Raw genomic sequence first — 21497 nt, forward strand, 5'->3', positions numbered from 1 at the left:
CAGAGGCAAGTAAGATGTCAGGAAGATATCACAAACCGTAGATTAATAAAAAATAACATTTAAAAAATACTCATACCAACACATATACATGCCTCATATATCAACACTACATGTTATACTATCAAAGTACGGGCTTTAGACCACCGGCACCCAAAACTAAACCATCTTACACTGAGGAGGTTGGCGTGAATATCTGCATGCGGCGTTTATCGCAACAAAGACGTATGTACGTCGCACAAACCTAATTCGGAAGCAATGATCATTTCACGATGATGGAAACTTTAGTAATACCGTAGAATACCAAGTTGTCCGTAAAATACTTAAAACATTATATTTACAAGAAAAAAATTGAATTTGAAATGGAATGAATGGTAGAATACCATAAAACAACGTGTAAAATACTTAAAACATATTTACAAGAAAACATTTGAATTTGAAAATGGAATGAAAACGCTTTTATTCTGTATTCTGTACCGGTATTTTTTTATTTTTGCTTGTTGAGTGAAACGCCAGTCTGCCATATTCCAGATATAAAACGGAGTTTTGAACTTTTATCGTCTCGACATACTAGTATTTGATATAAAAAAAAGAGAATAAAACCACAAGGTTGAGATTCTATTTATCATCAAAAATCATTCTTTTCGCTTTTTCAGTTTCTAAACAGTCATAAACAATGACATAAATAAAATATACTAATTTATCCTGGTATTGATGAAAGAGATGATGAAACTGAGGTTGAACTTAAGCAGTGAAAAAAATTAAATTCGCATGCAAAGAATAGGTCTTCAGCAACCCATACTTGCCGTAAAAGGCGACTATGCTTGTCGTAAAAGGCGACTAACGGGATCGGGTGGTCAGGCTCGCTGACTTGGTTGATACACGTCATCGATCCCAATTGCGTGGATCGATGCTTATGATGTCAATCACTGGATTGTCTGGCCCAGACTCGATTATTTTACAGACCGCCGTCATATAGCTGGAATATTGGGCGTGCGGTGTTAAACAACAAAGAAACTACAACTTCAAGAAAATCTTTTGAATTTTTCAGGATCAACATGTCATTAACTCCACTTAGCTCGAAAACTGTTCATTGTCATGTCACATAAAGCCACAAGGTTGCGCTGAACTCGCTGTGCTGGCTGTGACCACACCGGGCAGCAATCATCTCCTCGGCACTGACCGGATAAGTGTACGAATTCTGCCCTTCGGAATTCTGCGCCATTCTGTTTGTAACGCGTTGGCCAGTTGTGGGAATGTCTGTGGCGTCTTCTGACGTTGACGTACACGTCGATCGAGTTCATCCCAGAGGTGTTCGATTGGGTTGAGATCTGGAGATCTCGACGGCCAGGGCAAGGCGTTGATGTTGGCATTATGGAGGTAGTTTACCGTGACACGAGCTGTGTGCGGTGGAGCGTTGTCCTATTGAAACAGCTCCCTCTAGCGGTCAATGATTGGAAGAAGGTGAGAAGAAGAATTTGATTCATGTAGCGATTTGCTGTCAAATTTCCCTGAACCACAAGCAAGTCAGATCTCGTGGTGTAGGAAATCCAGTTTCTCAAATTCCAAGGCTGTAAGGTATGGCACCAACGCAAGCGTCGCTGTCGATGGATCTGTCGCAAAACAGGGACGATAACTGGTCTCCTAGGTCGGATTCCAGCCTCGCGAAGATGGTTCCTAACAGTCTGCCATGGTCCGATATGCTCCTCAAACCAGGGATGCGCCCTGCAGCCTCCGTAGCTGTGGCACTACTGCATGTTAGAGGGGCGGTGGGGTAGCCTATATCAAAGCGTTTGCTCGTCACACCGACTGGATTCGATTCCCCACATGGGTACAATGTGTGAAGCCTTGATATTGCTGGAATATTGATAAAACCCTTCTCACTCACTTACTGTTAGAGTTGACTCTCGTGGGAAATTGGTTCCACCGGAAGCACTCGTAAAACCTCTGATAGCATCATCATCGAACTGGTAGATGTGGAGTATGATGATAACATTGGAGATGTTGAGCGAGCTGATTGGTATAGCTGAGTACAATTTAGTATTACTATTGATCGAGGTAATATAAGTCTAATATTACACGTGTTTTATATAAGTCTAATATTACACGTAAGATAAACAAACTGTTAACTTGTCCGTGCCCGGCTGCTAAATATATACTATTTGTTTGTTGTTTAACGCCGCACTCAGCAAATACCCATATACTAAGCAACCTAGCTGCTCACAGATCCTCATGGCTACCACAGGAAAAATAAATCTTTCTGTTTGAAAAACGAATTTCGATTTAGAGGTATAATGTTTTATTCATTTCATTAATCTGATGAGTAAAGAACGACACAAATACATCGCGTTATTCCCAAAGTTTTGAAACGGTCTATAGCGCGTTCAGTTTGGCGCGAAACTAGGGGGCGCTGCGAGAATGACAACAACACAGCATGTTCCTCTGAAAGCTTGTTGATTTCAAGATGCCTTCTGAGCGGAGATATTTCCGTGGACCAAAACTTGATGAGGCGTCTTGGCTCGGAAGAGGCCCTCAGACTGATGATAAACGACATCATCGATACAGGTTGCTTGAACTTAATGTAACACAAAATATCCCGTCAGTGCATGGATTTTTGTTAAAGCCTATTGTCAGCGACATGCTCTATTATCAGTTTGAATATTAATTATGACGGGAGTCAAAACCCACGAAACAAACTTTAAGTTTGTCATTTATTTCATCTTCCGTGATCATTTTGATGGACTAAGAGATACTAAAATTTAAATATTCATAGAAAATAATTTGTTAGGACAGGACAATATATGCATGTAAATTGTAACTAATAATCATGTTGATAGAATATTATTTAAATGGCCACATGCACTAGTGTCGTTTATATATATATATATGTAGATCAGTTGATATCACGAGTATCAGAAATGCACTATCCAATATATTAATTGATCTAGAAATATTTAAAGAAAGACACAAGGGCCTGTGAAATAAGGACTGGGACGGTACCCATCCCCCTATTACCCGACCCTACCAGGGTATCAGGTGATCAGGCTTGCTGACTTGGTTGATGCATGTCATGGATCCCAATTGCGTGGATCGATGCTCATGACTTGATTATTTACAGACCTCCGTCATATAGCTGGAATATTGCTGCGTGGGGGGTTAAACAACTAACAAACAAACAAAAGTGGTACATGTAGGACAATATTTCTGTATGTACCTCTAGTATGTTTTGTTATGCTCAACATTTGTGGTGGGACATGAAGATCCGATTGCCATGGTGATATCTCTAAATGATGTTCTTTTGTTTCAGAGGCTTCCTTCTTAAGGGAGAAGAATATCTTGAAAAGGACTTTGTATTTGTGTCATCAGAAGACAAGGATGATGAAGATACAGCAACAGCTTACATTGGAAGAATCAAAGCTTTATATGATAAAAGTGAATAAGTTTTTATGCATTTGCCTCATAAGGATTTGTGCTGCTAATACTTAAACAAACTATCAAACATGAGGGGGGCGGTCGGGTAGCCTTGTGGTTTAAGCGTTCACTCATCACGCCGAAGACCTGGGTTCGATTCCTGACATGGGTACAATGTGTGAAGCACATTTCTGGTGTCCCCTGCCAGGATATTGCTGGAATATTGCTAAAAGCAGGGTAAAACCTCACTCACTCATAAGGATCTGTGCTGCAAACTATCAAACAATTAACATGAGGGGGGCGGTCGATAGCCTAGTGGTTAAAGCGTTCACTCGGCACACCGAAGACCCGGGTTCGATTCCCGTCATCGGTAAAGTGTGTGAAGCGCATTTCTGGTGTCCCCCGCCGTGATATTGCTGGAATATTGCTAAAACCGTGTGTAAAACCATACTCACTAACACGCTCAAACATGAGATATTTTCAATTCAGAAAATGATTGCCCGATACGTCCACTGATATTCTGAACTCCATCGTGCGGAGCAGCCCACCTGTTTTTGGTATTGATAAGATTTCTATTTCCGAATTGATGAGATTTGATTTTTAGAAATTGATAGATCCTGTGTAGAAAAGGTCTTCAGCAAACCATGCTTGCTGTAAAAGGCAACTATGCTTGTTGTAAGAGGCTAACAGGATCGGGTGGTCAGGCTTGCTGACTTTGTTGGTGGATGTCATCATATCCCAGTTGCGTAGATTGATGCTCATGATGTCAATCACTGGATTGTCTGTTCCAGACTTGATTATTTACAGATCGCTGTTATATAGCTTGAATATTGCTGAGTAGCTGACCATCTTTCAGAAATAGTTAGCTTTGCATCTAGCAAAGTATTGGACCTCTTACTTTTGGGAACTGGAGCAGATTAATTACCAGACTGGAGGAATCAGTTTCTCTAACAGTCAGCTCAAGTGATGACATCTCAACCTGGTGCTGTAAACACTGTTTTGACAAGTTAACTAGGTGTTAATTTCGGCCATGCACAGGACTGTGGGCAGCTTACCTGTTACACCTACAGACAGGATGCTAGCTCGTTAAGAATGCCTTGTAATGGGTTGTGCCCTGATCCAATTTAGAGTATGATTACAACAAAACATTTTATTGTGATTTTCAGGTCATGTGACATGTCAGGCTGCAGACTCAATTGTCTGCATATATTGAAAACAGTATTCTAGATTAAACCAGACTGTATTCACACCATAGTGTTAAAAGCTTCCTGACAAATATCACAGCTAGGTAGAGATGTGTTTATTGCAATATACACGCCATCACAGTGGCTGTTTCTATGTTGTAATTGATTGAAGCTGACAATGTTTGGTTTGAGGGTGACATGAAATGTCAAATAAGTATAGTTACTACATTGATGAGATTATCTGAACAGTTTTGGTTGAAATGTCAATTTGAAATTAATGAGAAATTAAGAGGTATGTATATACTTCTCAGGTGTAAAGAAGGATGTGAAGAAGACGGCCAGTTTAGTTTGGTACTGGCGCCTCAGTGAGCTCCCCAAGCAAGACTTGTGTAAACTATCGGATGTGGGTGATGACCGTGAGGTGTTCCTCAACACGGACAAGTTGGTGGCCTGTGAAGTTGATGTGGAGAGCATCATTGGCAAATGTGTGGTAAGTTACAAATCAAATTATGATATACAAAAAAAGATATTAGTCAATTTATATTGCGTTTTTTTCCATGGTGGATATATAGCAGAAACTGCATTTCCATTCACTGGTGGTTGAACAGAAGCCATTGAATGTGTTTTCTTTCTAGTGAAAAAATAGTGTGTTTTTTTTCTTATTATTCATGAACATATACCTTGATGTATGCTAATTTTAGGCTTTTGACAATCATATTGTAAAAAATGCTAAAAGAATTTTGCCAATGCTAAACATGCTAAAAAAGGTCTTGAATTTGGATGCCTTTCTGTTTTGAAAAGGTGTAAATTTAACAATAGCAGTACTTAAAGGTCTTGAAAGACAGCCTGAATTTTGTATTTCTTTTGTCAAGCATACCAAACAAATCTTACAGTGTTGATGTATTGTGATATTAGAGACGATACATCATGTCCATAGGTAATTAATAAGAAACTCCCGATTTTTTTCTGTAATTTTTCCCAAACCAGTTAGGTCAGTGAAGGTCAATACTTAAGAATGTATTCGTTATTCTTCGGTATATGTGTTTTGAACTCATAATTGGGAATTCTAGTGCCTGCCCGGAGAGTGGAGGGTCGGGGGTTAGGTCACTTGCCGTGTCATATCAAGAGATGTTAAAACATGGTACTTGTTGTTGACTGGTCGCCTCGGAGTCAGTATACTGTGCCTGAGTGGGGTATTCATGTTAAACTGTGGCATGGTATCTCAGTGGGCTAGCACTATCAAACGGCATTAGTCAGAACTAGTACAATGTGCATGCACGTCACAATGTAAGTGCAATAATCTTGATTGGATGTTAAACCCCATTTCACCTTGTGATTGAAGCTGCATTGGACTTTGAATAATGCAACTTAATTGCATAAATTTCGTGTATATTTATGGAACTCTTAATTATCACCTTGTCAGGTTGAGCAACTGACGTCTGCACCAGTGGGAAAGCAAACAAGAGAAACAGTGCCTCATTTTTTTGTGAGAAAGTCCTACCGAAGGGGAAAGTTCACTGACTTAGCTGCGGCTGATGAGGACTGCAAGGAAAACGCCAATACACCGTCAGGAACTCCTGCCAAAATGAACGGCACCACAGGCAGACGGAATGGACTTTTGGATGAAGAACGGTGCCAGCCTATTAACAGAGTGATGAAGAATATGAACAAGTCCCCCGATGTAAACGTCAAACGTTTAGGAAATAGTCAGTCACCAATTATCCCCTTGCAAGGACCGATGTTTAGTGGGGAGAAAAGATCTCCAGTAATTGGTAAGTCAAGTCAACTTTCTCCTCTTCGACCGTTACAGAGTCAATAAAGTGTTTAAAAAAACAACTTTGACCTAAGCAACCTTTTTATGTGGCCGACTTCTTTCGTAAATATGAAGTTGACGTTGTTTACGACACAGTTGGAAGTTTTACGATCGAGCCACATAAAACTGTTTTGGTTTTCCCATCAAAATCTCCTGAGTCTGAAGTGTTTCTTTGTTTGGCATGCTATGTTGGGTTCCGGTCCTGCGTATAAAAAGATTTCAGTTCCAAAGTTGCACTTTTTGATGTAACCCTTCATGGCAAACACTAATGTCTTTTGTGAATTTGTAATCTAATGAAGGTCAAATAAACCTGCTTCAGTTGTTAATGTGCTTTGAGTACAGAAGCACAGAATATTGAAAGAAGCGCACTTGGAGCAGAGTAAATTGATTGATTTGCGGTACCTGCATAGATCAGGGTTAGAATAGGTCTTCAGCAACCCATGCTTGCCAAAAAAGGCGACTATGCTTGTCGTAAGAGGCGACTAACGGGATCGGGTGGTCAGGCTCACTGACTTGGTTGATGCATGTCATCACATCCCAATTGCATGGATCGATGCTCATGATGTCAATCACTCGATTATTTACAAACTGCGATCATATAGCTGGAATATTTCTGAGTGCGGCGTTAAACAACAAACAAAGAAGAGTGAGCGAGCAAGGTTTTACGCCGCTTTTAGCAATATTCCAGCAATATCACGGTGGGGGACACCAGAAATGGGCCTCACACATTGTACCCATGTCGGAACTTCGAACCAAGCTTCGACATGACAAGGAAACGCTTTCAGTAGTGAAAAATGAAATCTTATGTTAATTTTCTGTTCCATTATAAAGATTTAACCAGCCCGAAACAAGGGAATTCCAAATACCGGTGGTACAAGGGTGCAGATGTGTCAGATTTCCTTATGGTGGATGACGATGATGATGATGCAAGTGATTTTGGCAGTGTGTCGATTACTTCAGATGTTACAAGCAGTTCTGGAATATCCAAAACCAACATCAACAAAAATACAGGAGACAAAAGCACTAGGTCAGCAAGAAAATCTCAAGCAAAATCCAAAATGGATGACAAAGAGTCCATAGATTTGAATAACAATGCCACTCCACAACCAGAGGAGAGAAAAAGTGTGCGTAGTACAAGAAAATCTGTGAAAAAGGACACAAGATCTGGTATGACATCTGCTCGGTCTAAACGTGGGTCAGTGGAAAGTGACCAAGGGTCTGGTATATCCAAACACAAACGAAGTAGAACTGAACCCAAAAAGTCTAAGAGGTCAGGGGTGAAAACTCCATCTGTGAACCAAGCTGGGAAAGGTGTGAGTCGGGTATTGAGTATGACAGACAAAGTTAAACGTGTACCTACAGTTGTAGTGAAAAGAGTGTCGGAAAATAATTATACATCGATACGAAACAACACACCAGATAGTACAATGCGTCCAGTTCGCCGGAGATTACAGACAGACGTTGATGCTGCAAAAAAGGGTGCAGCAAGGTCACAACCGAGCAGACGGTCAAAAGCTGTTATAAGGTAGGTGAATTGCATAATATTATTTTTCAGTGACTGAAACCTCTGAAACATGTAAAATCCACTGTTTATTTACTATTATGCATGAAAAAAACAAAAGGAGTTATTAATTTAAAGATCTTTGATTGGTGGATTCAGGGATCGGCATGCCTATCCATCAGTAATTATCCCTCACAATTTTGAGGGGGTATTAAAATGAACTCCATCCATCCATGGCAGCTACTTTGACTTAAACACTGTAGGGTAAGCAAAAACTTCTGGAAAAGATTTTCACAATGGATTGAATCCAAGTGTCCACATACTGGCAAGATAAATCTTACTTCAGACCTAATTCTTTTTGGCTTTTCAAAACATTTCCACACCGATGATATTTTTTATCTGATACTCTTATTGGCCAAATTTCACATTTATAGATGCAAAATGAAAAATAACCAACCAACCATTACACATTTCCAAAATGAGGTTAAATATTATTACCAACAAGAAAAATATAGACACTTTAATAAAGCCAAACAGACCGAATTCTATATGAAATGGGCTCCTTATGAAAACCTTTTGAAAATATAAACATTTGCTATTCCAAAACTTTACTAAATATATATCCTGCATTCTGTCTTCATAAGTACTAAAGCTTCTAGTGAGTGTGAATGTGTGTATGGACGTGTGTGAATGATATGTACTTTCTTAAAAAACCCTGGTCATGTATTTCGACTCTTATCAAAACATGATGTACTTTTTACCAGGAACAATAAAAAAAAAAAATATATAAAAAAATACAAAAAATACTTTGACTTAAACTAAAAATGGCAGTAGTGCTTGTTCCAGAGCAGATCTTGAACACCATGCAATTTGACCATACTTGATACATTGATAGGTCTATAGTTCTCGCTACTTGAAATAGAATATGAAATATCACAATGATTAATTACCGAAGATAGTTACATATGTGCTTAAACTAATCTCATTAAAATCAGATCTTAGTTCTCGCTATGCTAAACAAAGATCTGAGGACATCCCATTAAGGGTCACGTCAGAACGACCTTTCATCCAACCAATCAGAGCGTCGCTTTCCAGATCATGAAAGTGCCAGTCGGAATGTGTTTTCTTATCATGCAACCACAAAATATTTAACAGGGGGTATTCCGAACGACAGTTACGGGTTTCATGATTATATCCATACAATCTAGGCCATCTATAAGCCATTCCAGAATGTTCTTCTTATCAGTTTTATTATTTTTAATCAAGAATACGTCAAAATATGTTTCGAAGCGTAGTTGCCAGTTTGAAACTACTGTCGTAAAGCTCAAGAAAGCTGCCATCTGATTGGCTACTGTCGATTTCTTGTCAGTCATTTCACTGGTCGGTCAAAATTCGTGAAAGGTCGTTCTGACGTGACCCGTAATGGGATGTCCTCAGATCTTTGTTTAGCAGTAGCGAAAACTAAGATTTGATTTTTATGAGATTGGTGCTTACACTTATAACCTGATAAGTGAAAATAAGCCATCCCGCCGATAAGGAATAGTACTTACAGTAATGACAAAAATTGCAATGTGCGCTTTTCAAGAAATATCCATTTTGCTTGCGATAAACATCATTGAGTGATCACATGATTTCTATCCAGGTAATCTTCGGCAGTCATTGATTGTTGTAATTGATTGGAAGTTGAACTTGTTTCGGAACACTGTTTTAAATTGTTTACATCTTAAGACAAGCATAGGTTAGTGGGGACCTATGTTCCAACCAGGATTCATCGCAGTTCTAAATAGATTGTGTGGTCACTAAATAGATCAGTGGTTCTTTCGGCTTTGTGGATTTTGTCGATTCCATGTCATTGTGGATGGAACGATGCTCATGTCAATCATTTCATTGTCTCAGACCTCCCTCATATAGATGGAATGTTACAAACAATAAAACTGCTCACCATTCTGTATGACATGTATGAAGCTTGTTAAGTATCACAAAATACTGTTGTTTTACTCTTGACCATAGCTAGCATGGGGGGGCCGAGTCGTCTAAGGTGCCACAAGACCTGGGTTCGATGTTCCGACATGGGTACAATGTTAGAAGCCCATTTGTGGTGTCCCCCGCCGTGATATTGCTGGAATATTGATAAAAGCAGCGTAAAACCTCGCTCGCTCACTCTTCTTTGTTTGTTGTTTAACGCCGCACTCAGAAATATTCCAGCTATATGATGGCAGTCTGTAAATACGAACTGGGATGGCACAGCTAAAACCTATGGTTGTGAGTTCAATTTCCGGTTTGCCTGGATTACATTTCCAGGTTTATTTGCACCATACCCGTGCTCATTGGTTTTCACCAAAGTGATAAACATCTGGGTGCTGCATCACTTTGGGCTTTCCTCCCTCATTAAGCTGACATGCTTTGGATAGTTTGATATGACTGGTATACTGTTAAAAGTAGCATAAGACCCAACTCATTTACAGTTCATGTTAAAATATATATAACTGATGTTATGGCTTGATTATGTTTCTAGCTTTGTCAGCACTATATCTATGCTTGTGGGTTTCACCAAAGTGCTAAATGTCTAACACTTTCATCACTTCGGGCTTTCCTCCCACATTAAGCCGACATGCTATGATATAACTGGAATACTGTTCAAAGTGGTGTTAAACCCAAATCAATCAGTCAATCAATCAGTCAGTCAGTCAGTCAGTCAGTCAAATCAATTACTCACTCACTCAATCACTCTCGACCAGAAATATGAAGGAGCTGGATGACAGTCTATATGACCCCACCTACACAGACTGCCCAGAAACAGAGTCCGATGATGCTGATGATGCTGATTATGATGATGATGGGGAGGAGGATGAAGTGTTTGAAGCAAAGAAGTCGACTAGGACTCCCAAAAGCTCAAGGAAGCCATCAAAGTCATCAAGTGCTGTGAAGACTCCCAGACAAGGCAAGACACCTCGGGTTAGTTCTGGTCCTTTGGCTAAGAGGCTTGTTCCACTGGCAGTATCACTGATTGCTATGAGGGTTCCATGACAGAATACGATCCAAGTACAATAGGTCCTAATGCTGAGGATCAGGGGTATGAAATACTTGGTCATTGTACCCTGATAACATGCTTTGAGACTTGTAAAGATCTGGGTTAGAATAGGTCTTCAGTAACCATGGTAACCCATGCTTGCCATAAAAGGCGACTAATGGGATCGGGTGGTCAGACTCACTGACTTGGTTGATGCATGTCATCATCCAAATTTGCGTGGATCTATGCTCATGATGTCAATCACTGGAAATTTTGGTTCAGACTCGATTATTTACAGACTGCCGTCATATAGCTGGAATATTGCTGAGTATGTCGTTAAACAACGAACAAAACAAAAAACACGCTTTGAACCACTTTGTCTTCACCCAACCAGACAAACACTGAAAGAGATGTGCAATATAACTGTCTTCCATAAAGCAACATTCACTCATATCTATATATTTGCATGTCATAAACATGTCTTTTATTTTGATGCATGTTATTTGGTTGCTGATGAGAAGAAACAGAAATTTGGTGAATGGCATGGTCATTTATTATGTATTTCCAGTTGATTCACTGTTCGAACTCATTGCTTCATGAATTACATGACCTGATTCATTATGAGGAAATAAAGCTAGTCCAAGGTCTCAAGCTGATGTTACCAGTGTGTAAATTTGGATAGGTGTATGAAGCATACTAGATAATATATGTGACTTTTCTTTGAATTTCAGGGCAAGAAATCATTCATAGATACAGTAACACCTTCAATTCCGAGCCGTAGAAAAACATTCATGTCACCAACTAGTGCCCTTGAAGAGGCCAGAGCGAGGTTTGTAATTCATGTTTCTTCTGTTAGGCTGAAAAACATTTGACTCATGATCAAAACCAGAATCCGTAAATATTGTACCTGCAGTGGGGTAAATATTGTGCCCACAGGAACCTGTGCAGTGGAGTAAATATTGTGCCCACAGGAACCTGTGCAGTGGGGTAAATATTGTGCCCACAGGAACCTGTGCAGTGGGGTAAATATTGTGCCCACAGGAACCTGTGCAGTGGGGTAAATATTGTGCCCACATGAACCTGGGCAGTGGAGTAAATATTGTACCTGCAGTGGGGTAAATATTGTGCCCACAGGAACCTGTGCAGTGGGGTAAATATTGTGCCCACAGGAACCTGTGCAGTGGGGTAAATATTGTGCCTACAGCAACCTGTGCAGTTGGGAAGCTTGGGGGTTGAACTGTTCGCTTTTCACATTGAGTTTGTTTCCCCTTATGATTACAATGTATGGAACCCATTCTTCCTGAGAAGCAGTTGTTCTTTTTAGGCCTAAATGAGGTTTCTTTGTATGGTGGTGGCAGGTACCTTGGAGGACTTCGAAGGGCATTCTGTCAGTCATGCTATCATTGCACATGGGTGTCTTGTCTCAGTGTTTCTAGGCCTGACTGCATGACTTGCTAGAAGCTTTGATTCCAAGCCACTATGATGTATTGGCAAGAATACAAATATCAATTTTTTTAAAGTTAGGTATATTTTTTGCAGACTTCATGTATCCGCAGTCCCAGACAGCTTGCCCTGTCGAGATAATGAGTTCTCGGATATCTACACGTTTGTGGAGAGTAAGCTGATGGATGGAACTGGAGGGTAAGAACCACTTGGGGGGGATCATTGTATGATCATGATGATATCATTCCACCCACTTTGACACTTTGACACTTCGATAATCTGAATGCATTTGGAAAATTTGATAAGAATACAAAATTATCAATTACAGTGTTGAAAAAATTGGATGAAACGAGGAGACATTGTCATAGTCCCTGAGCTCCAGATAACTTTTGGAGCAATTGAGTTTTTACCCTAGGGTTTCTATTTTAATTGGGTTATTACATTTTTCATTGGGTAACCAGTATTTTTTCACTCATCTATTCATCACTCTATTGCGTTTTTCCCAAAATGAGTGAACATTTAAAGATTTGAAAAAAATGAAATAATGTTTCATGACTGTTCTATATATATATATGGGCTTGACTCGGAAAGTAAATTAGCTTGTAATTGGGTTTCCGAAATTAGCTCCTTTGTATGTATGCTGAAAAAGCTTCGTTGGGTATTTACGCGAACTGTTTTTATACATTTGAGTTTTTCATTTAATGCATGCGTTTCTGTATGCAAGTTAATTGAAAGTGATTGGGTTTTGAATATTTTGTACAAATACACTGCTTATCTGTAGCTCTGCTTAATCCTATCTCCTATGTTGAGATGATAGACTGAGTAGGTCCTTAGATCTAAATGCTGTAGCCAAATATTTGGGACTCCCAAGTAGACCTTAGTCTATGACAGATTTTGAAAAGGTTTAACATTTTTAAACAAAAGTGTTTTTTTCCGTATTGCTAGGTGTTCAATAATTGCATTTGAATTAAAGTCATACACTGGAGCGTAACAATTCATTATACTTTTCATTTGGAAGAACTATTAAAGAATTGATGTGTAACAATGTGGAAACATGCTGTCATATATCCATTACATATCCCACACTATCTCCTATGACAGATGTATGTACATATCGGGGGTGCCAGGAACAGGCAAGACGGCCACTGTGAGAGAGGTGATGAGGTCGCTGGTACAAGGCTGTACTGACGGTGACGTCCCTCAGTTCAAATTCCTCGAGCTCAACGGCATGAAGCTCACAGACCCCAGACAAGCCTACGTTCATCTACTAAAGGTAGGTGAGACACAGCCATTTTGGAATCCCAAGGCTGGATAGGGCGCCATAATAAGAGCTGTCTCATAACGATCGGGTGGCCCCAGTGTGTGTGTGATCTTTGTGCTGAGATCAATTTATGAAATAGGGGCATTATTTGTGTTTTTCAGTATTTCCCTCACTCACTGTTTTATGCAAAAAAATTGCCTTTACCCACATTTAGAAGAAGCCATGTTATTGCAGGATCTGACAGGTCAAAGGGCTACACCTGAACATGCCATGGAACTACTGAACAAGAAGTTCAGCACACCTGCCCCCCGACGGGAGACAGTTGTCCTGCTCGTGGATGAGGTAGGGATTTGTTGCATCAGTCTGTGACTGCAGTAATGATTTGATCTGGCAGGAACGAGAAGAGTTAAATCCCTTGCTTGCTGCTCTCACAATGGGATATCTGTCAGTGTTCAAAATGAAACATGAAAATAGCAGATTGCCTTTTGCATGAACACCTAAAGGTCTCTGGATTCAAATACTGCTGCCACATTTCTCAAATACTGCAGGACCTCCCAACACCGTTTATCATGATTATATTTGACAATTATGAGATCCGTGTTAACATACTGTTTCCAAAAAGTGACAATTGATTAACAGTACACTACGGTTATAATGACTCCAAAGGGGCCACTAATTTTAGTTCGTTATAACTGTAGTTCGTTATAAGCATATGTACACCATGGATACAGCAGTGTCTGGGACAAAGAAATAAGTTCGTTATATCTGTCAGTTCATTATAAGCGTGTTTGTTATAAACATAGTTTACTGTAGTTGAATGATTGTTGCTGAGAATTAGATGGATGAACATATTAAATGGCCAATGAACATTTCTTTGACCCTTCATCTGTGTCAGCCTCTTGTGTTTCATGAACATCTGCTGTACAGTCAATACAGTGTTGTTGCCATGGAGACTTGACCGAGATAATGTTTCAGCTGGACCTGTTGTGGACACGGAAGCAGGACGTCATGTACAACATCTTCGACTGGCCCACGAAGCAGCAGGCGAGACTGGTAGTCCTGGCTGTGGCGAACACGATGGATCTTCCTGAGAGAATCATGATGAAGAGGGTCTCCAGTAGACTGGTGAGGGCACTGATTAGGACTGAGACGGGTAACTCGGGTACAAGGGTCGGGTGGGTACTGAGTAGGACCCGGGTACCCACAGGACTCCCCGGACCCGTGGTTAGTCACGTGATATATTGTTTCATGACGAAAATTCACTATATTACTACATGGTTACTCGACAAGTGACTTATGACTCTGACTTCTGACTTATATATGTTTAAACAAAGTTAAAACTTCAGTCAACTTCAGTGTAAGCATGACCACATCGTTTTATACGTGTATCTAAATACATTTTGCCAGGGCTACTGTCAAACTATTCCCAATCGGACATTTTGTACCTATCTCTTGACACCAACAGCGGGTACCCAGGTAGGGTCGGGTAATAGGGGTGTGGATACCCGGGTAGTAAATTTGGACTCTACCCAGCCCTAGCACGGATGTGATCTTGGTTATGTGTGCATCAAGAGGCTGCCAGGCAGCAGGATGTTGTGCCTCTCATATTGATCATACAGTTTAAACATGGTTGTCTGGTGGAGATGAGGATGATGGTGTTTGTAATGCTCTCATCCAAAGGAGCAGTGTCTCGTTACTCACCTAATGGTCATCCAGTTTAAAACCGTGTATCTGCTAGTGCTAGGCAGTACCAATTTGTTGATTAATAAGTCGCCCTGTTTCTTGTCACAAACTTAACCAAACTCTCAACCCCATCCATTTGTAAGGAGGATTGAATAGTTCCCCATCAACTCTGCATGTCAAGTTGGAAGTCACTGATAAGTGGTTTTACACGATGAAATTAAGGTCCTCAGCTAACTGAAAAATTGTTTATATGTATGACAGAAAGTTGAATTCCTTAGGCTTTTATCAAGGAAACCTGATGTATTTTTAACAAAACTTTCTCCTTTTTAGGGTCTGACTAGGATGACGTTTCAGCCATACACATTCCGACAACTGGAGGAGATTGTGGAGTCACGTATGAAAGGCCTCAGAGTGTTTGAGGAGGACGCGGTCCAGTTGGCCGCCAGAAAGGTTGCTGCCTTGTCCGGAGATGCCAGGAGAGCGCTGGACATCTGCCGCCGAGCCACCGAGATTGCAGAGACAGAAGCCAAAAGAAAGCAGACGGTCATCATGATCGGGATGAGGCATGTGGATGCTGCTCTGCAGGAGATGTTTACTTCACCTAAAGTTGTGGCCATTAGGTAAGGAGGAGCCTTTTTCTCCATGACCCCTTTGATTCCATGAAGATCTGTGTTAGATATTGTCTCCACAACCCATGCTTAATGTAAGAAGCGACTAACGTGATCAGGTGGTCAAACTCACTTAGTTGATGCATGTCATTGTAAACCACATTGCATAGATCAATGCTCGTGATGTCAATCTCTTGATTGTCTGGTCCAGAATGGATTATGTACAGACTACCATCATGAAGCTGGAATATTGCTGAATGAGGCGTTAATCAACATACAAACATGATCGCTTTGAGATGGTTCGAATTCACAGCTTATGATGCTTTTGTATGACTTCATTATGAAAAAAATGTTGTTGGGATACAGGAAGGTAGCTTAGTTTGTTAAGTGTTGGCCTTATACCGAAGACTTGGTTTGATTCCCTCTATGGGACAATGTTGGAAGCCCATTCTTGATGTCCCCTGCCTTGATATGGCTGGAATATTGCTGAATGCGGCGTCAACCGAACTTGCTTTGCTGTGAGGGTTGAATATATTACTTGCACTTCTTGCTTGTAAGTGAGGACTCACAAGTTTGATAGGGTGGTAAAGTGTTTGGGATTTGGTTTTACTTGACCTTGGGTGATAAGCTAATCTTGTTCCGCATAAAACACAATAATGCTGATATTTGTTGATTTGATGACTGAGACTGCATATGTCAGCTGTTGAGATACTGATGAAACATTATCAAATAAGCTCAAAACTTTCATGAGTTGTGCTACTGATGCTTTTGTATGTCTGTCAAGACTTCAAGATATCGGTGTATTCTTCCAGGAACCTGTCAAAGCATGAGAAGCTGTTCCTGCAGGCAGTGGTGGCGGAGTTCCAGAGGGCTGGGATTGAGGAGGCCATGTTCTCCAAGCTATACACACAGCATATGTCGCTGTGCAGGTTCGAAGGTGGGTGTTATCTAGAGTAGGAGTATACGCAATATGGTCGCTACGGGGGTATTTAATATTCATGCTAGTTCTCTTGTATAGGAGAGACAAGGGTAGCTAGTTCTCTAGTATAGGAGAGACAAGAGTAGCTAGTTCTCTTGTATAGGAGAGACAGGGGTAGCTAGTTCTCTAGTATAGGAGAGACAAGAGTAGCTAGTTCTCTTGTATAGGAGAGACAAGGGTAGCTAGTTCTCTAGTATAGGAGAGACAAGGGTAGCTAGTTCTCTAGTATAGGAGAGACAAGAGTAGCTAGTTCTCTTGTATAGGAGAGACAGGGGTAGCTAGTTCTCTAGTATAGGAGAGACAGGGGTAGCTAGTTCTCTAGTATAGGAGAGACAGGGGTAGCTAGTTCTCTTGTATAGGAGAGACAAGGGTAGCTAGTTCTCTAGTATAGGAGAGACAAGAGTAGCTAGTTCTCTTGTATAGGAGAGACAGGGGTAGCTAGTTCTCTAGTATAGGAGAGACAAGGGTAGCTAGTTCTCTAGTATAGGAGAGACAGGGGTAGCTAGTTCTCTTGTATAGGAGAGACAAGGGTAGCTAGTTCTCTAGTATAGGAGAGACAGGGGTAGCTAGTTCTCTAGTATAGGAGAGACAAGGGTAGCTAGTTCTCTAGTATAGGAGAGACAGGGGTAGCTAGTTCTCTAGTATAGGAGAGACAAGAGTAGCTAGTTCTCTTGTATAGGAGAGACAGGGGTAGCTAGTTCTCTTGTATAGGAGAGACAAGGGTAGCTAGTTCTCTAGTATAGGAGAGACAAGGGTAGCTAGTTCTCTTGTATAGGAGAGACAGGGGTAGCTAGTTCTCTAGTATAGGAGAGACAGGGGTAGCTAGTTCTCTTGTATAGGAGAGACAAGGGTAGCTAGTTCTCTAGTATAGGAGAGACAGGGGTAGCTAGTTCTCTAGTATAGGAGAGACAAGGGTAGCTAGTTCTCTAGTATAGGAGAGACAGGGGTAGCTAGTTCTCTAGTATAGGAGAGACAAGAGTAGCTAGTTCTCTTGTATAGGAGAGACAGGGGTAGCTAGTTCTCTTGTATAGGAGAGACAAGGGTAGCTAGTTCTCTAGTATAGGAGAGACAAGGGTAGCTAGTTCTCTTGTATGGGAGAGACAGGGGTAGCTAGTTCTCTAGTATAGGAGAGACAGGGGTAGCTAGTTCTCTAGTATAGGAGAGACAAGGGTAGCTAGTTCTCTAGTATAGGAGAGACAGGGGTAGCTAGTTCTCTAGTATAGGAGAGACAGAGGTAGCTAGTTATCTTGTATAGGAGAGACAGGGGTAGCTAGTTCTCTAGTATAGGAGAGACAAGGGTAGCTAGTTCTCTTGTATAGGAGAGACAGGGGTAGCTAGTTCTCTAGTATAGGAGAGACAAGGGTAGCTAGTTCTCTAGTATAGGAGAGACAGGGGTAGCTAGTTCTCTAGTATAGGAGAGACAAGGGTAGCTAGTTCTCTAGTATAGGAGAGACAGGGGTAGCTAGTTCTCTAGTATAGGAGAGACAGGGGTAGCTAGTTCTCTAGTATAGGAGAGACAGGGGTAGCTAGTTCTCTTGTATAGGAGAGACAGGGGTAGCTAGTTCTCTAGTATAGGAGAGACAGGGGTAGCTAGTTCTCTAGTATAGGAGAGACAGGGGTAGCTAGTTCTCTTGTATAGGAGAGACAGGGGTAGCTAGTTCTCTTGTATAGGAGAGACAGGGGTAGCTAGTTCTCTTGTATAGGAGAGACAGGGGTAGCTAGTTCTCTATGTGTTGGTCACACTGAAGATCAAGGTTGGACTCTCCATGGGTACAAATTGTGAAACCCTTTCTTGGTGTTGCCATGTGATATCTTCAATTTTGACTGACAGCAGAACTAAAGGAAACGTCCCTTAAATTGGATGTTTTGAAACCAGTAGCAACCTCCATTAACGTATGTGCCATAAAATTTGGCTTTATCAAAGTTTACACTAATGGGCCATTAAGGTTTTGGGCGATCAGGTAGCCTAGTTCACTCGTCACGCCGAAGACCCGGGTTCGATTCCCGACATGGGTACAATGTGCAAAGCCCATTTCCGATGTCCCCCGCCGTGATATTGTTGGAATGTTGCTAAAAGTGGCGTAAAACTATACTCACTCATTAAGATTTATTTGATTACCAATAAGCTATAATTAAATGGAACATTCCTGATAACATCTACCATAATTGCAGGGTTCTAATAAAAAAAAGAAGTTTTGCATGTAAACCTCCAAAACATAAATTACATGTCAAATGAACGACAGAAATTATGTATTTGGCAATTATGACCTGAGTGTGAGAGACTGGAGAGAAATGCTACGACTCATGCCACTTGGCAGATGACAGGGAGGAGAAAGTGATTGTTTACTAAAATGGACTTTTGGGGAAATTATAGGAAAATAACCTAATTTTGAGTTTTCATGTATGATATATTTCAACAGGTCTGGAGCCGCCATCAACCACTGAGCTGGCAGCCATGTGTTCCCGGCTCGGCAGCTCCCGTCTGCTACTGGTGGAGCATGGACGCAACGACCTTCACATGCGAGTCAGACTGAACGTCAGTCAGGATGACGTGTTGTATGCCCTGAGGGAGAAGTCCGAATACAGCTGATGAAGCAAAGGATGGAGGTGTCCACACTCCAAACCAAAAGACTTCATTGATGGATAGAAGAGATGACGGAAAAGATGTTGATATGACGCCTCTACGTTGGTCTCTTGAAGAGGCTTAAATATGCAAGACCTAGGTGTTATGTGCCAGTTGGTTAGTTTATTGAAGCTAACATCATCTGTGTTATGAGAAAGACATGGGAGAGGAGTTTTGGATATGTATTGACATCATGTCATCAGTATTCTCCAAAGATACATTGGAATTGTGAACATCTTCCAAGTTGTCCTTGACCTTGTGATATTGCATCCTGAATCCGAAAGATCACCATCTTTGAAGTAGTTCTTCATCATGGGCACAATGCATCATGTTTTTGTGTGCTATGCAATGCTATTCTATGCAGAGATATACCAACATCAGCCTTGGTCTAAAAGGACTAAGACCGACTGATTATTCTCATGTTTAGGAGATGAAATAGAAAGTTATTTTTAGAAAGTTATTTTTATAACAAAACTTTATATCAATTTTCTAAATGTTTTGTCAATGTCTGCTTAATTCAATCGTTTCAGGTACGAAGTTATTAAATTGTTTATGGTGTTGCATGTATTCGTTTCATAGCAAGCGTTAGTTGGATGTTGAGACCGAGCATGTAGACTTTCACTATGATACTATCACTTTCCCCAAACTTTACCATGTTTATAATGTATGCACCAAAATTTTTTATGAAGTCCTTGAAGAATGTGTGAATGAGTTAAGTGTTTGTAGTATTGATTGAACCTAAGCCTTCCAGTTGACTGAATGGAATACTGTTAACTTCGCTGCAGGTTTTATTTATGATTCGTGACATCCATAGTCCTTGTTTTAGAGGAACTAAATTGTAACTTAGCAATTTTAAAAGTGGAAATTGACCATATAGGTGTGTAACATCAACGTCATTAAATCAGATCAAAATGCTCGCTACTGCTACACTTAGGTTTGAGGACATCCCAATGCAGGTTCAGCCGTAGCGAGAACCAAGATCTGAATTTTTATGAGATTGATATAACATGGGAGCAATTTGCCAGTCCATAAAACAACATATTCTTGAATCTGTGCAATACAAGGTAATTAATCTGTGCCTTCTAGGTTTTGATTCGATGTACCAATAATGCATTGATACTGGATGGTTTGACAAGGAAAAATAAACAGTGTCCTTGATTTAAAGTGTTTCGTGTTTATCCGTTTTTGGAGTTGGTGAGCAATGCCAGAGAACATGGTGGATTCCTTTATTTTAAAACACAAAACTTCCACAATAGGATTTTTATTATTTGGAAACAATATTGCTGATTGGCCTCGCCCATGAAACTGCAGAGTCACAGTATTACAATAACTCTGCAATAGTCCCTTGAATCAAAGCATCTTTGGGACTGCGTCTGTTGTCTAGTGGACGAGTGAGTGGAAGATTGGTGGTTCATTCCCCTGGCTGCATCATACCAAAAGACCTGGAAAGATGCCCTTGTTTGCCAGGAGTGTGGCGTTAACAATCGGCTAGAGTAGTTCAAGCACATCGCTATATTAAGGCCACACATTTTATATTTTTCGTTTCACAGGCCTGCTGCCCCTTCTGAAAAGCAGCCAGTCCAAGAAATAAATTAAACATAAAAATATTTATGTTTGTTATATCACCTGCAAGTATTATAGACCCTCTTGTACAATAAAAAAATGTAGAGAAAGTCCATGTCGACATCACTATCATTGATTAAAAGAAGGCGGCTGCAATTTTTACTCAACTGCAGAATGACTTTCATTTAAATAAATGATTGACAAAGCTTTTTATTTTTATTTCGATCGACCTTGTGTGGAAAAGCTGGAATAAATCTGTGAAACATAAAACTATAAAAGTGTGTCCTGTTGCAATAATCTTGAATGTGACGCTAAACTCCATTTCACCTCATCTCACCAAATAAAACTTCATCTTTGTTGTTTAAAGCTGCAGTCATCACTATTCAATCTGTGTAATTGCATGATAGGGGCGGTCAGGTAG

The 21497-nt window shown here is 40.5% G+C and overlaps 1 protein-coding gene across 1 annotated transcript; it reads left to right on the forward strand.

Moving 5' to 3' along the window:
* Positions 1-2405: 2405 nt before the first annotated feature.
* Positions 2406-20677, forward strand: LOC124147970 (origin recognition complex subunit 1-like). Its single transcript, XM_048399556.1, has 14 exons — positions 2406-2562; positions 3305-3429; positions 4904-5082; positions 6016-6364; positions 7237-7930; positions 10645-10861; positions 11648-11745; positions 12456-12557; positions 13461-13632; positions 13855-13962; positions 14596-14745; positions 15634-15923; positions 16724-16848; positions 19311-20677. The coding sequence occupies exons 1-14, from the start codon at positions 2462-2464 to the stop codon at positions 19478-19480; spliced, it is 2880 nt and encodes a 959-aa protein (XP_048255513.1). The 5' UTR covers positions 2406-2461; the 3' UTR covers positions 19481-20677.
* The last annotated feature ends 820 nt before the right edge of the window (positions 20678-21497 follow it).

Source organism: Haliotis rufescens, unplaced genomic scaffold, assembly GCF_023055435.1.
Source record: "Haliotis rufescens isolate VD_foot unplaced genomic scaffold, xgHalRufe1.0.p SCAF_2, whole genome shotgun sequence".
Classification (NCBI taxonomy): Eukaryota; Metazoa; Mollusca; class Gastropoda; order Lepetellida; family Haliotidae; genus Haliotis; species Haliotis rufescens.